At 37.3% G+C, this 14868-nt stretch overlaps 1 protein-coding gene across 1 annotated transcript in view; it reads right to left on the reverse strand.

The window, feature by feature from the left end:
• The window catches only part of LOC110005514 (deoxynucleoside triphosphate triphosphohydrolase SAMHD1), a 57093-nt gene that overhangs the window by 20723 nt on the left and 21502 nt on the right, over positions 1-14868 (reverse strand). Inside the window, exons 4-19 of the mRNA XM_065961292.1 lie at positions 8861-9021; positions 8527-8642; positions 7943-8064; positions 6817-6969; positions 5873-5973; positions 5548-5677; positions 5365-5456; positions 5123-5238; positions 4423-4562; positions 3903-4007; positions 3668-3774; positions 1592-1629; positions 1392-1483; positions 572-655; positions 342-446; positions 158-214 (exon numbers count right to left, since the gene is read on the reverse strand). Of these exons, the coding sequence (XP_065817364.1) occupies positions 158-214; positions 342-446; positions 572-655; positions 1392-1483; positions 1592-1629; positions 3668-3774; positions 3903-4007; positions 4423-4562; positions 5123-5238; positions 5365-5456; positions 5548-5677; positions 5873-5973; positions 6817-6969; positions 7943-8064; positions 8527-8642; positions 8861-9021 (1719 nt within the window). The remainder of the gene's footprint in view (positions 1-157; positions 215-341; positions 447-571; positions 656-1391; positions 1484-1591; positions 1630-3667; positions 3775-3902; positions 4008-4422; positions 4563-5122; positions 5239-5364; positions 5457-5547; positions 5678-5872; positions 5974-6816; positions 6970-7942; positions 8065-8526; positions 8643-8860; positions 9022-14868) is intronic.

Here is a 14868-nt window from a genome sequence, read left to right on the forward strand (position 1 = left end):
CTATTTACTTTAGCCAAATCAACTGGTTTTATGTTCAATCAACAGCAAGTTAGTTGATATTGTATCCTTTAACATCTTAATATTCAACTATCATCAAAGGATTGGAAAATCATTGTACCACTGTTCAAACTGCCTCCACACTCTGTTCATCAATCTTCTTACAGAAGACCCTGATCAGCTGCTCAGAAAAGATCTCTGTTCTAATCCTGGATGCCTGTAAAGAATGACAGCAGCTTTAATTTGAGAGTTATGGTGACATAAGCTGCCTTACAAATAATAAACAGAAGAAATATTGAATGATTGCGATAAAAAAAATGTTTTAATCAATAATTAGTTCTGACATTTTCTGGGGACATTAGCTTTGCCACGTCAGGCTCCTTCTTGCTGTAGAAATGCATATGTTCAACAGGGTTCTCGTCTTTCATGCCGTAGTCCATGTTACTGACCTAAAAAGAAGGTTGAGAGTAAAATGTGTGCCATAACAAACTCTGCAACATCTTACAAATGAAAGAATCAGCAAAACTGAAGATTTTACAAAAAAGTGAGATGAAAGAAAGTAAAAAAAACTCACCAGGATTTCAAAGTCCTCTGATGTCAGGTTGTTTTCTTCCTCGTCAGGGAGGGGTTGAGCCAATTCTTCTTTCCAGACAGTAATCTGGACAGGAATCAGAAAAAAATTACAACAGTGGAAAAGGATATAGATTCAAGTTTTTCTGCATTTTAAGTTGACAATGTAAGCAACTTGGAATTCAATTCTTATTCACTCAAAAAACTGCACCAACTTAGTGTAAATGCGTTTGACTGTAGGGCTGCATGGTATGATCTAAGCATTAATTTTGCTATGTGTACAAGTGCCATGGTAATATCCCAGGACGTGTGTTAGTCCATGAGCACATAAAGTGTAGAGGGAGAGAGAGAGAAGAGATCACATGCAGTGTATGAAGATGAACTGTTCTTTGCTTAGAAGTTAATGTCACAGGGCTCTTGATGCAAATTAAATGTAGCTTTGAATGTATAAGGGGTTCTTATTTGTAAAAGAAAATAAACTTGAAGACCCAGATAATAATAAAAATTGTAATAGTATGAACATGAAAAGAAAACGCAGTTTCCCCAATATCATGCAGCATTAGTTGACTGAGGGATTTTGTATTGTAAGACATTTCAAGCTGCTATCCAATTCACATTACATTTCAAAAAGAGAACTGTTCAATAGTGCTGCTGTTCATGTTAAATGTAATAACAACACGGGCAAGATAAAATGCTGGAGACAGTAAATAATGTGATGTGTACTTATTCTATTAACTGAAAATGAGCATATTATCCAGCTTTGTGATAACAGTGCATTAGATCATATGTAATAAATGTAATGAAACACAAGAACACAGACTTACTTCCCAATCCTCGATGGTCTTCTTTGGCTTTGTCTCACCAACACACTTGTAGCCATCTTCAGAGACAATGTTTTGCGGAATCTCCATTGCCTCTAAGATTAACAGAGTAACAAGCAAACAATAAACAATAATAATTCAGTGTTATTCATGTTGTTTGGTAAATTCCTTGGTGTCAACTGCAGGAGGATCGCTCTAATTACCCTCAGATCCATTCAGATTTGGCTTCTTCTTCTCCAGCCTGCATGTTAATAAGGACACACAAGTACATCAGTTTTAAAGAAAGCAGTGCAGAGTAAACCTAGTGAGAGATAAACTGAAGAAGAAATGATTCTATTTAACAAACGATCTCTCATTCAAGTTATTTTAAAGCAAAACAATGCACTCATCATGCAGATCCATCATCTCACTGGTGAGGATTTTCAGTTTTTTAAAATCTTAAGTCATAAAATATATTTTCAAAGTTTTTGTCTTTTGGTACTAAAACACAAAAGTTTGAAGACTCCAACATTAATTTGGCATCAAAAAAGGATCAAAATCATATAAAAGCAAAGAAAAGGCAACAGTATCCTGAAGTTCAATGCAATCATTCCCTCCCTGCTCATTGCTCCATTCTAATGCTCATATATTAAAACAGCCTTTTAATGTAATAAAACCACTAACTGCATATATTAATATGGACAATGAGTTTTGGTCTGTTGTATAAAAAGCGAAGACAAAATACCGGCCAACATTTTGGGCTGGTGACTTCATTTGGAGCCAAGACATGTGCAAACTGAAGCACAATAAAACATAAAAAGATCCCTCAGGTCAGAAAGAATCCCAGTCTCGATTCTCACATAGTTGCGATGTCATGTCTGCGTGATGCCGATTCTCTTGCTCCTTTTTCCTTCACAAACTGCACTTATGCTGCACTTGCGTCAGTATTTCCCACACAGACAATACTCGGGCTACCCAGGTACATGTATAGCTGCCCAAGTAGCCTATATTTTAAAACTATATGTTTTAATTATTCATAAAATTGCCGTCCGCACGAGAGAGAGAGAGACAAAAAGAGGGCTGCTGTTTGTTCCTCCCTCCTGTTAATGCACCTGAGGTCCAGCCCTCCTGACATGTCAAAACTGAAGCTTCTCATGACTTAGTTTTATTATGTTTGTGAAGCTGCTTGCTGCCGATGTGATGATGCTCTCTCTTGGTTTTGCTGAATCTTGATAACAGGCCTTCACATCATGCTCACCTGTTGTAATAACTGAGATGCTAGATCAACTTTTTAAAGAGTGAGTTTTGTTGTGTTGCACAGAGCCCATGAAGGCTCAGTTAAAAAAAATCAAATGCTGTCTGCTAATCAGTACAATGGACTTGTAAAGCGTGGCTACGGACTAGCAAACTGTTGGCAAGGTTTCATAAATTCTGCGAGACAAAACAAGGGGCTGAGGTCCATCAATTATTTCCATCAGCAAGGCATATCTGCTTTTACTCTCTCTCTCTCTCTCTCTCTCTCTCTCTCTCTCTCTCTCTCTCTCTCGTGCGCACATCTTTATTCCATTTCTTTAAACGAGACAAAATCAGGAACCCAGAACCCACCCTCATAAGTGCTTAAACAAAACAAATTAATGTCATACTAAATTATATGTCAGCTATTAGGGATGTGAAGATTAATGGTGTTTTCATGAAAAAAAATAAAGGAATCTTTTTCAGTTAGCTCATACTTTTTCTATAGTCTCATTCTGTACAATAAATCATGAGAGAATCGTATCATGAACCCAGTATCGCGAATCGTATCATGATTTGAGTGAATCGTTAAATCCCTATCAGCCATGCATAGGTTACTAGTTTGAAGTTACAGCTTTATAAATTCTGCAGGGCTAGATAATGCAGAAACACTACAACTCTCCAGTCCACATGTTTATAAAAGTATTTGAATGCATTCATCATTGTGTCAACATGTGTCTGATGAACACTGAAAGAGATTTGAAAAATACAAGAAAAAAGTAAAAAAAAGACGAGATCATGAGCATAACGTTTTGCAGAAAAGGCGAAAATTGGTGCATGATGAGAATGCAGAAAAATAAATGTTTGGTGCTTAACATTTTCTTGGGGAGACCCCTAGGTGCACCTGAAGCTGGCTGGAGAAACACTGGAAGCCACATACACACCCATTCGAAAAAAGTCTGTTTCAGACTGTAGATCAAGACTGTAGAGCAAGTTAGTCGATATGTATTGTATCCTTTAACATCTTAAGATTCAACTATTATCAAAGGATTAGAAAATCATAGTACCACTGTTCAAAGTGCTTTTTGGCAGCCTCCACACTCTTGTCATCAATCTTCTTACAGAAGACCCTGATCAGCTGCTCAGAAAAGCACGTTGTGCGAATCCTGGATCCCTGTAAAGAAGGACAGCAGCTTTAATTTGAGAGTTTTGGTGACATAAGCTGCCTTACAAATAATTTAACCCAATAAACAGAAGAAATATTGCGATAAAAAAATGTTTTAATCAATATTTAGTTCTTACCTTTTCTTCGGGCATTGCCTTTGCCTTGTTAAGGTCAGATTTGCTGTAGAAATTAGCATGTTGGATAGGGTCTTTATCGTCCATGCCATAGTCCCTTTCAATGACCTAAAATGAAGGTTGAGTAAAAAGTATGTGTGCAATAACAGATTTTGCAACATCTTACAAATAAAAAAAAACAAGGCCCAAATGATAATACAAATTGTAATTGTATGAACCTCAAAGGTTATCGCAGTTTCCCCAATATCATGCAGCATTAGTTGACTGAGGGATTTTGTATTGTAAGACATTTCAAGCTGCTATCCAATTCACATTGCATTTCAAAAAGAGAACTGTTCAATAGTGTTGCTGTTCATGTTAAATGTAATAACAACACGGGCAAGATAAAATGCTGGAGACAGTAAATAATGTGATGTGTACTTATTCTATTAACTGAAAATGAGCACATTATCCAGCTTTGTGATAACGGTGCATTAGATCATGTGTTATAAATGTAATGAAACACAAGAACACACAGACTTACTCTCCAATCCTGGATGGGGTCCTTTGGCGTTGTCTCACCAACAAACTTGTAGATCTTTCGAGAGATGATGTTTTGCAGAATCTGCCTCGACTCTTTTAGGTTCGGGTCGGAAGAGTTGAGTATTTCCTCAAACACGTTGTCTAGAAGAGTAACAGAGTAACAAGCAAACAAACGATAATAACACACACAAAAGTGAGTGAATTTAATTCAAACACACTCAATAAATTGTAAGACATGGCATGTTAATTTATAAGTCATCACAAGTAAATTAACAGGATGTGGTTTATTTATCTTTAACAAATGCACGATAAATAAAAGGGATAAAGTAGCATAACTGCAAATGACCTAGCAACAGAGCCATCTGACAGAAAGCAGCATCTAACAAAGTGTGTTTCCAAAAAGTGTTGAAATATGTCATATTTCTGTTACTTCATAAATAAACATCCTAAATATCAAACAAGTTCAAATGATCAGGACAGCCAGTTGTTCAGGATGTTTGAGACTGGATTTGTGAACTCCTCAAACTACCAGATAACCTTGTCCTTGGCCAAACATCAAAACCGACCAAGTGCCTACACACAATTTCCTTTTCAGATTGTTGGGTGTAGTGCATTATTTAAACAATGTCTTGATACTCCTGTAGTCTGAATTGGTTTCAATGTTAAACATGAGCTAACAGCCCACATTTAAATCTACACACCTGTGAGCTTTGTGTAGGCCTCCATGTCCTCATTGGCTGTAGAGAGAGTGAACATGCTCCCTCCTGATCCTTCAATCTCAGTGTGATCGTCTGCTTTCAAAAAAGCCTCTGCAATCCTGTATGTTCATATCAAACATATTATTACTGATGAGATAGTGAATCATGACGCAGATCAAATAATGGAAATCAGAAGGAGACCAATCTTATATTTGGAGTAATAACTTCTGAAGGTAGACACTTACATTTCTTGTATGATTTGGCTTACTCTGTGCTGACAGGCTCTTTTGTGGAGACGGTGTCTTGTATAGAACAAGTGGTACATATGGTCTTCCTCCTGTTTAGGTTAGGACTGTAGTTTAGTCATAAATAACAACATTATCAGTTTGCTTTCAATTATCTGTTTACAAGCTCAAGTGTGTCAGCACCTTGTCTCTGGTGCAGATAGTTTTCCTTTTTCCTTCTTTGCAGTCTTTGTCTTCAACCTCACACACTCTGGCAAACTGCAGGAAGCGACGAAAGTCAAAGTTGTTCATGATCCCCAGGTATAAAGAGTCCCTGAGTAGAGGCAGATTGAGGCAAGGTGAAGAAAATAGGTGTATAAAGTGAAACTGAATTTACTGGAGAGTTTTGTAGCCTATAATTTAAAATAATCAGGAGAATAATGCATTGTTCAAGGTAAAAAAAAAAGAAGTGCTGTAGTGGTCTTCATCACAAAATGAATTGCTCTACAGCACTTCATTAAAACCTGACCTGGCCAAGTAGTCAAACTTGTCCACATCAACGCCGTTTTTTTTGTTGGACACAATTTCGTAGAGGAAGGACTTTTTTTCTGGGCGCCCTTTGTACGGCCACTGCAGGGATGACGACACAAAGCGAATCAGGACCAGTTTTATTGACACGTATGTTGTTGTCAATGAATTTACACTGCATAGAAAACATATGTAGGACCATTCCACGAAACAGAGATAAAGCTAAAATATGAACACAATAAACTATGTACATGGAAAAGCATGACAAATTAAACAGCAGGTCCAATTTCAATTGGAGGTCTAGGCAGAAGAAAAACTTTTTTTCACGATAAAAAAAGGACTCTTCTTGTCCGCCTTTATACTGAGGAGATGTTACAAAATAGTGACATTAGTGTTGGACACAGACTGATTTATGCACAGATGGGGTGAACTTGCCTTTTCTTTCTTTTTTTTTACTTCCTTTATTGCTTTTACATATTAACAATATTTCCATTTAGTAATTCCTCAGAATTTGTTGAGTGACTTAATGTCAGCCAATTTTCTGTGGACATATACTGTATACAACATCCTAACAGTCTTTATCAGGGTTATTTAGCTAGCTGAACTCAACACAGAGTCAAACTGTTAAGCACAAGAGTTTTTGGGAAGGTGATCATGCAGCTCAGTTTTCCCTCCAAATGTTTTTTCACACCTGGGTAGTTTGGAAAAGTTGTTCTGAAACCATAGCCCGGTTTGTTCAGACATATGTGAACACAGCAATCACACTATTTTGGCTCCTCAACTTTTTTGATCTATTTTTTTATTGAATGGTGCACTGTGTGCTCTTTTTTGGCTATCCTTGCTCTTTGCTGCCCGTTGTGGGATGAATAAAGTTTTATCTTCTCTTATCTTATATTCATACAGTATCTTATCCGACTTCTGAATAACATAATGAGGTGAACTTGCCTTCTGCCCTTCAGATTCCTGTAGAGGTCCAGCAATCATCTCCTTGATGAATGTTATGTCTTCTTCAGGGATCAATTTATACTTCTCCATCACTGGTTCAAGATTATTCTCTTTCAGCAGGTGGTCTAGCATGTCACAAGAGCCCTTTTCATGCTGCGAGACACACAGACTCATAAATGTGTCAACACAAGATTTAAAACATAAATATAATAATCCCACATACTTTAATTTCCCCCACATTTGAAGAGTATATCTCAAACGTACAGTATATAAAACAACTTACAATGTCAGAGTTCCTAAAGCTGTTCAGAATTTGACGAGCCACTTAATGTCAGCCAATATACTGTATACAACATCCTAACAGTCTTTATCAGGGTTATTTAGCTAGCTGAACTCAACCCGATGTCAAACTGTTAAGCATAAGAGTTTTTGGGAAGGTGATAATGCAGCTCAGTTTTCTCACCAAGCGTTTTTTCACACCTGGGTTGTTTAGAAAAGTTGTTCTGAAACAAATGGGCGTTTCCCCTTTAGCCCGGTTTGTTTGGATGTAAACACAACAATCGCACTCTTTTGATCTAAAGTTATTGAATTGTGCACTGTGTACTCTTTTTTGGCTATCCTTGCTCTTTGCTGCCCGTTGTAGGATGAATAAAGGTTATCTTCTCTTATTGAGTGACAAAGAGACATAAACAGATCTAGAAATCCCTTCTGCTTTTAAAAGAGGTCCCTGTCATAAAGAATTACCTCTCATGAACCATGAATTCAATTATTATTATTATTATCTATAATGTTGTTGTATCTAAATCTCTGAATCACCAGGGTTAATGGTTAAAACAGAAACATTAGTAAAATCTCATGGAGCTTCTGAAAAGCGGTAACATGTCAGATAAAAAGTTGATATATTATTACCAAAGAGAACAGGGTATGGGTCATTTAGCAACACAAGCTACAAAGTTCATTGTTATTAAATGTGCATAATCCCATTACACCTGAGAAAGCAAACAAAAAAGAACATCCTGGATTTTGTTTCAAAAGAACAAGCCAGTGTGAAAGGTACATGTGCTTCAGTTTTGCAGTTCCTCTGTATTTCATTTGTTATATTAGAACAGAAATATGAACTTCTTACCTTCCATTCCTCCAATTTCTCCTCTTCTCCCAATTCCCCATTTTTTCTCATTTCTTTTTCCTTCTTTTTCAGTGCTTTGGGGAGGAACATTCCATCATACAGATGGGAAAAGGGTCCATGACCTTGAAATGGATAGATAAATACAGGCGTAATCCACTGATAGTGTACAGATTATACAGTCAGTATGTCTTAATAAACCTGTTTGAGTTGAGGATGGATTACTCCTGAATCTAAACTTGATGATATTGCTTACAAGAAAGACTGTTATGTGTTTGTAAATGTATGCATGGTCTGGTTGGACTGTGGTACCGAAATGCCCTCTGGGTTAAATAAAGTTCTCTGAGTCTAAATATTATTTTTGAAGATTCAGACCCTCCAGTTCTTATCAGAGTCCCTTTACAGACCGAGCTACCACCACCTCACCCCACCCTCGTATTTTTTATGTATTAATGCAGAAGCCCTTGCTTTTTTGAAGATGGAAGGGTTATTTCTGAAAAATTTCACTTTCATTTTACTCTTTTCATACCCAATAACATAATCTATAAACTATTATATGTAATATTGAAAAGGAATGCATTACTCACCCAGGTCATGACAGAGGCCAGCAATCTGAACACAAAGGACGTCTCTTTCAGTGATGTCGAGATCCGACTGCCTTGACCTGAGAGCCTCAGCAAGTTTTCCTGCTAAGTATCCCACCCTTTTTAGACCACAGAAAACATTTTTTTTAATTATAACGCAGTTATCACAATTTATTATATATATTTTTATTCATATTTTTTTTTCGATCCATACTAAGACAGGCACTGTTTTCTGCCTTTATTGGTTTTACAAGGTGCTTATGTGAAAACCATGAGTCTTCTCCTTATTTGGACTGAGGTCACCTGTGGGCTGAAATCTGAAAACTTGCTGACTTACCCGATCGAGTGTTCAAAGCGGTTGTGAGACGCTCCAGGGTAAACAAAGTAGACACCTCCAAGCTGCTTTATGAATCGAAGTCTCTGGAACTGAGGTGTGTCAATGATCTTGATGAGGAGTGGGTGTAACTCTATGCTACCATGGATGGGATCATTAAACACCTTGCAGAAAACAAACAAACAAAAGCTAAGAACAATGAAATGCGTGAAACAATACACCATGAAGACCAGCTCAAGATTGTCTTGAGGGCTCTGGGAAGTATTGCATAAGCATGAAATGAGCCCAAGGATAAAGCTGATGCTACAAAGAACGTTTTTTGACTTTACCACTGGTTGGGATATTACACATCTAGTAGAACAAAGAGAACAAAACATTGGACACTGAAAATGTCCTTTCAATACAAAGCGTGTTCCTATTCCTTTTTTTTAAGTGTTGAAGGAAAGGAGAACAAAGAGGGTTGGTTTGGATAGTAAAGGTGCACAAAGCTAGCTGTCCTCACCACTGGTGGGGATAATAAGCATCTAGAGAACAAAGTTAATTTGTTTGTTTTGTTTATTCTCTCTTATCTCTCCAGCCGCAAAAATGTGGTGTGATGTGTGGTAAGACGTGAAGTATTTTACCTTGGTGATCGTTCTGTAGAATTTAGAAAAAAAAAAGCATTAACAGTATGAAGAAGTGCTGAAGCTTCCAACTTAAAATGATTTCTTTATAAAGTTGGGATATTGTAAACTGGTTTAACAAAGATATACTTACTTTTTTGCCTTTTTGCTCGGACTTGCCATTTTGCCCCGACTAGATAAAAGAGAAAGAAGTCAGTCATTTATTAAGTAGTCTAACCTCAGTTTTACACAAGCTAAAAGGCAAAACTGGTAAATTAAACCATCAGTTTAAAATAACGATACAACTTACCAAAAGCCAACCATGAATTTAATCGACTATAACTAGAAAACCAACCTCCAAATTTTCCTCCAATCGTCCAAGTCCTTCTTTTTGTACTAACTTGTTTCCTCAGCTCCCTGTAACTTTAAAAAATCTATCTATATAGTTTTTAATGTTTTGAAGCTGTAAGATGTTGCATTTACATCAAGTTAATGTTTCTGATGCTGATCTGACAAGTGGTAAATGTCATTTAAATTTAAAGGCTTTTTTTTATGACGCTCAGGGTTTTAAAACATCTGACATTTATATCTCCACCACACCCATGTTATTGGTCTTCACCCTCATGATCCTCTTCTTTTATTGATATACCAAACATTTCAGAAAACAAAACTGAAAGTGCATCAGAATTTCTTAAGTCAAATTAACAAATCTAAATGTATAAAGAAGTGAAGAAATGACAGGATGTTAGAAATAAATCAGTATTAGAAGTTACTTCTGAAGAAACATTTAGAGGTAGCGTGAATGTTGCATGTTTAACCTGCTCTTTAGACAGATTTATGGTGTACTCTATTTGAGGACTGCAAATATATCAAATGGCCACAAGATGGCAATGTTACTCAACTCTCTATGGTAAAGTGTGCCCTGACCATTTGATGAAATAAATGCTCTGCTGGAGAAAGTTTTAACAGGTACTGATCTTTTTTGTGTTGCTTTTGTCATAACTTTCAGAAAGGAAACATAAGAAACCCTCAGACTGTAAAAGATTTTCTCATTCTATGATGACAAAAATGTTCAGCCTCATGATGTATCCAGAAGCATGTAAAGTCTGTCTGTCTGTCATCATTCTATCCAAAAATAAAAGATGAGACTATAAACCAGTTCAAGTCCCAGTGTGGACCAAATATTGAAGTTGGTCTGGTAGCTGGAGAGGTGCCAGATCACCTCCTAAGCACTGCCAAGGTGCCCTTGAGCAAGGCACCGAACCCCCTCCCCACCATCAGCTCAGGAGTGCCCGCTGTGGGCAGCTCCGTCACTCTGACATCTCTCCATTAGTGCTTGTCCATAGGATCCTGTTTGTGCATGTGTGTGTTGCATGGTTAACAGAGTGTAAAAACAGAAATTTCCCCTTGCAGGGATCAATAAAGTTAATCTTAATCTACTTTTTCTTGTGAGATTACTTCTGATTGCAGACATAGAAAGTTGTTCAGGATGATATGACTTTATTCCCAGGTCAGGTATCTTTATAGGGCTTATAAATATCAATTTTTATCATCTAATTTCTGCCGAGGTTTAAGTTTTCTTTTAAACTGAAAGAAGGATGTCAAACTGATTCTCCGTGCAGCAACACAGATCAAACTTAAATGACAAATTGTAATCTCATGTTTGTATAACTATTGATTTTTTTTAAAGTCAATGATGTACTAAAACTGTAATATCTGGTACTTTTTTAGGCTACTGATTTTGCCATATTCACAAATTCACAAATCAGTACAAAACCACAAAAAAACACAAATCAACATAAAGCAAATCAACATAACGTAAGGACAAAGGAACGCAAACTCTGAGTTTACATGTTTGTACACAGGATCTGATGCTGTTTCAAAAGTTGATCCTCTTTGTAGATGTTGTGAATGATTTTAGCTGATGACAAATAGGAATATTACAGAGCTTGATAAATAATGTCAAACCAATCAGAATAATTTCAAGTAAGTTCCTAAATTTTGTTTTTAAAACTATCATTAATACATGTGTTGTATTGGAAATAATTCATAATATATCAACAAAATAAGAATGAAGTAAGGTGAAAGATCCATTTTACACTCACATGGAGGTTTTTGTTGTTCTCTATAGCAGGTCAGGCTTGGTTTGGATGGAAGATGAAGTAACAGACCTGAGCGCAGGCTTTTATAAAGTTGTGGTTGTGGCTTAAACAGGTGTGGCAAAGAAGTCAGATATCGGGATGCAGATTGGATGGTGTAACCCATTGGTGTTGATCTAGACCAGGAAAGGGCAACTTTGGTCACAGCAAGGGCCACATATATTTAATTCTCACTGTCAGAGGGCCAAATTGTAGGATATTCTTCGGTGGACTTATAATTCAACCAAAGGAAGGAATACATAGCTTTTATCAGCCTCTATGATACCAACATTCATATTTTAACCTCCAGTACAATTGTTAATCCTTAATTTAATGTGCTTACTTCAAAATTAAGTTTCTTTTCCAATGCAATGAACAGAGTATTTACTGGTTATTTTCAAATGTACACACTAGTGTTGTAGTAATCGAAATCAAGACCGGTCTCGAGACCACTGTTTTTTAGGTCTCGTCTTGAAAGTATTTTACTCTGTCTCAGACTGGGCGGACTCCTGATTTTAGATTAAGACCAGTCAAGACCACCTCCGATGCTCCTTTCTAAAAGAACAAATGACTTCAATTCATTTGTAGTTTGATTTATATCTCTTGGTTACCACCGCAACCTTCCTGGTGTTACTGATGAGTGGTGAGTGACACGCCCGCTGCACACATGATGATTTTAAAAGTGATATTTATGGTCTTGGTCTTGACTTGGTCTTGATCCCTAAATGTCTCGGTCTTGTCTCAGTCTCATATCACTCTGGTCTCAGTCTCATATCACTCTGGTATACTTTCATATAAGAGTTTTACAAAAACGCTAACAGTCAATTATATCTCAACTGCATGTGGCCCACCCCTGAATTCTAGATTATAATTTGAATGTAGCCTCATTCTAAGAATCAAAATAAAGGCACTTTATAGTATTTTGGCAATGACACTTGCACAAACAAAATGAAAACAAATTCAAGGGTATGAAAGGATTTCTCCATCATAACGTCCCTGCCCTTCCCCAACCGCCTGAGCCCCAGTAAACAGCCTAAAATCCCAGTTAAGTCTAGCTGGTTTTGTTCACTCAACTATACGTTCATCCACACGTGAGGAACCAGAGAGAAAAGCCTCTTGGCCTGCAAGACTCTTTCCCTGGATTGCATTAGTAACTCTTGCAGATATTTGGAATACTTTCCCTTTAGTATAAAGCGTTTGGTGTGTGAGTCCATGCTGTGTAGGGAAAAAGTCAATGAGATTGATAGAAGGCCCACACACAACCTAAATGCTTAAAGCTGCAGCTTCCTGAGCTTCTCGTGAAGGACAGCATTATCATACAGCTTACTGTTCAGGACTCAACTTTCAAACTAAAAATCAACCTTTAGCATTTAATATGTCACGAAAAGGTCAAATAAAGAAAGAGTTATTCAAACTTACTGTCCACATACTCCCCATGGGACTGATAGGATTCATTCCCAATGTAAGCAGCATCTTGACCTCAGCAGTGGTCAGATACTCAGATTAGTTACCTGAGTTATAAGAGACATCTCAGAGGCCCTGAGATGATTATAACTGAGCCCATCATGCCAATTTAGAAAGGTAAAAATATTGAGACATCTAACAACTCAGTGACATCAGAAATGTGAGAATGTGCCGACATGAGTTGTTATTTTGTGAGGGATAACGTTAAGGTAAGAATTGAATGTACACCGCACTTTATTCATTGACTCCTGTTTTTTAGGTGAAAAAGGAAAGTTTAAAATGTAGTTTTTAAATACATTTTGGGGAGATAAAAAGCACAATCTTCCACTCTTATGTAAAGCATAAAGATGAACACTGAAGTAAAGGACAAGCACCTCTAAATGATTTTTTCTGCTCAGTATTTTGTCAACAAAACATGTTTTGTTTCTCTGATTGTAAATGACAACAGAATGACTCAACAAGTGTTGAGAATGATAAGCAGTCCCTTAAAACGGCAAAGATTCTGAAATATATAAATACTTGGATCAGGTTGTGTTTTAAGTTGTTTATTTCTTGGAAATAAACAAGCTCTATGGAGTGGCAGTCGCTCAGTCTGCAGGGACTTGTGTTGGGAACCGGAGGGTTGTCGGTTCAAGTCTGGAGATTGGTCTGGTAGCTGGAGAGGCGCCAATTCACTTCCTGAGCGCTGTCGAGGTGCCTTTGAGCAAGACACCTCTCAAGGCGTTTTATAACACATTATCACTCACCCCCCCCCCCCCCCTCCAGGATTATTAAAGTATTTCTAATTCTGAAATAAATGGAGAATGTGAAATAATGGAATTTCAAACATGCAAGTAATAATGTGATTAATTCCAATAAACTATTGGAATCTAGTGATTAATCACAATTAAAAAAAAAATCGTTTGACAGCCCTGAATAAAATGTGAACTTACTCTGAAGTTAAGTGACATTAAACAGTAATAAAGTGTTTTTCATGAAGTCTTATCTGACCCTCTCCTGCTGAGTGTTTTCTTCTTTCAGATGTATTTTCTATTTAAGTTCATGAAGCATAATGAAAACAGTCTGATCTGAAACTACAGCTCTGAACAAAAAGGAGAAAATGGTGCTGTTAACAATGATTTGTCATTGTTTCATGATATGATATTTATCTGAACTCTTTTATCTGAAAGCTGCAACATGTGATTTGTTTTAATCGCTCATCTCCTGCTGCTTCCTGTTCTACAACCAGAAAAAAATGCAAAGTATTCTGCTTTGCAGGTAATTTTTTGACCTACCCCGCCCCCCCCCCCCCCCCCCCCTCCACACACACACACACACACAAACACACACACACACACACATCCACACACACACACACACACACACACACACACACACACACACGAGCACACACACGCAATAACTGGGAGGTAGGACTCCAGCATGGTGGTCACCCCCACCAGTCCCAGTTCCTCCATACCACCTTAGTGAACTCAGGAGACATCAAGGGGCTCAGACAGGGACTAATGCTCCTGGCACAAACACTAACAACAACCCATATACTGCCTCTATACAAAATATGAAACCCTTAAAACCCTGTGGATACCTGTCTGCTGTGCCTCTGTTAATATGTCTGAGTGAGAGTGGGGGGTGTCAATGCTTTTTTTTGTGAAAACAGACTGTATTTGGACTCAAAGTTAGGAACACACACACACAAACACACACACACACCAAACAACAACGACACATGAACACTATTGTCAGTCTCTAACAGCATGAACACTAGAGTAACATCTCCTGCATACAGTAATATGAATGTGTATAAATG

The sequence above is a fragment of the Labrus bergylta genome, chromosome 12 (genome assembly GCF_963930695.1).
Source record: "Labrus bergylta chromosome 12, fLabBer1.1, whole genome shotgun sequence".
Classification (NCBI taxonomy): Eukaryota; Metazoa; Chordata; class Actinopteri; order Labriformes; family Labridae; genus Labrus; species Labrus bergylta.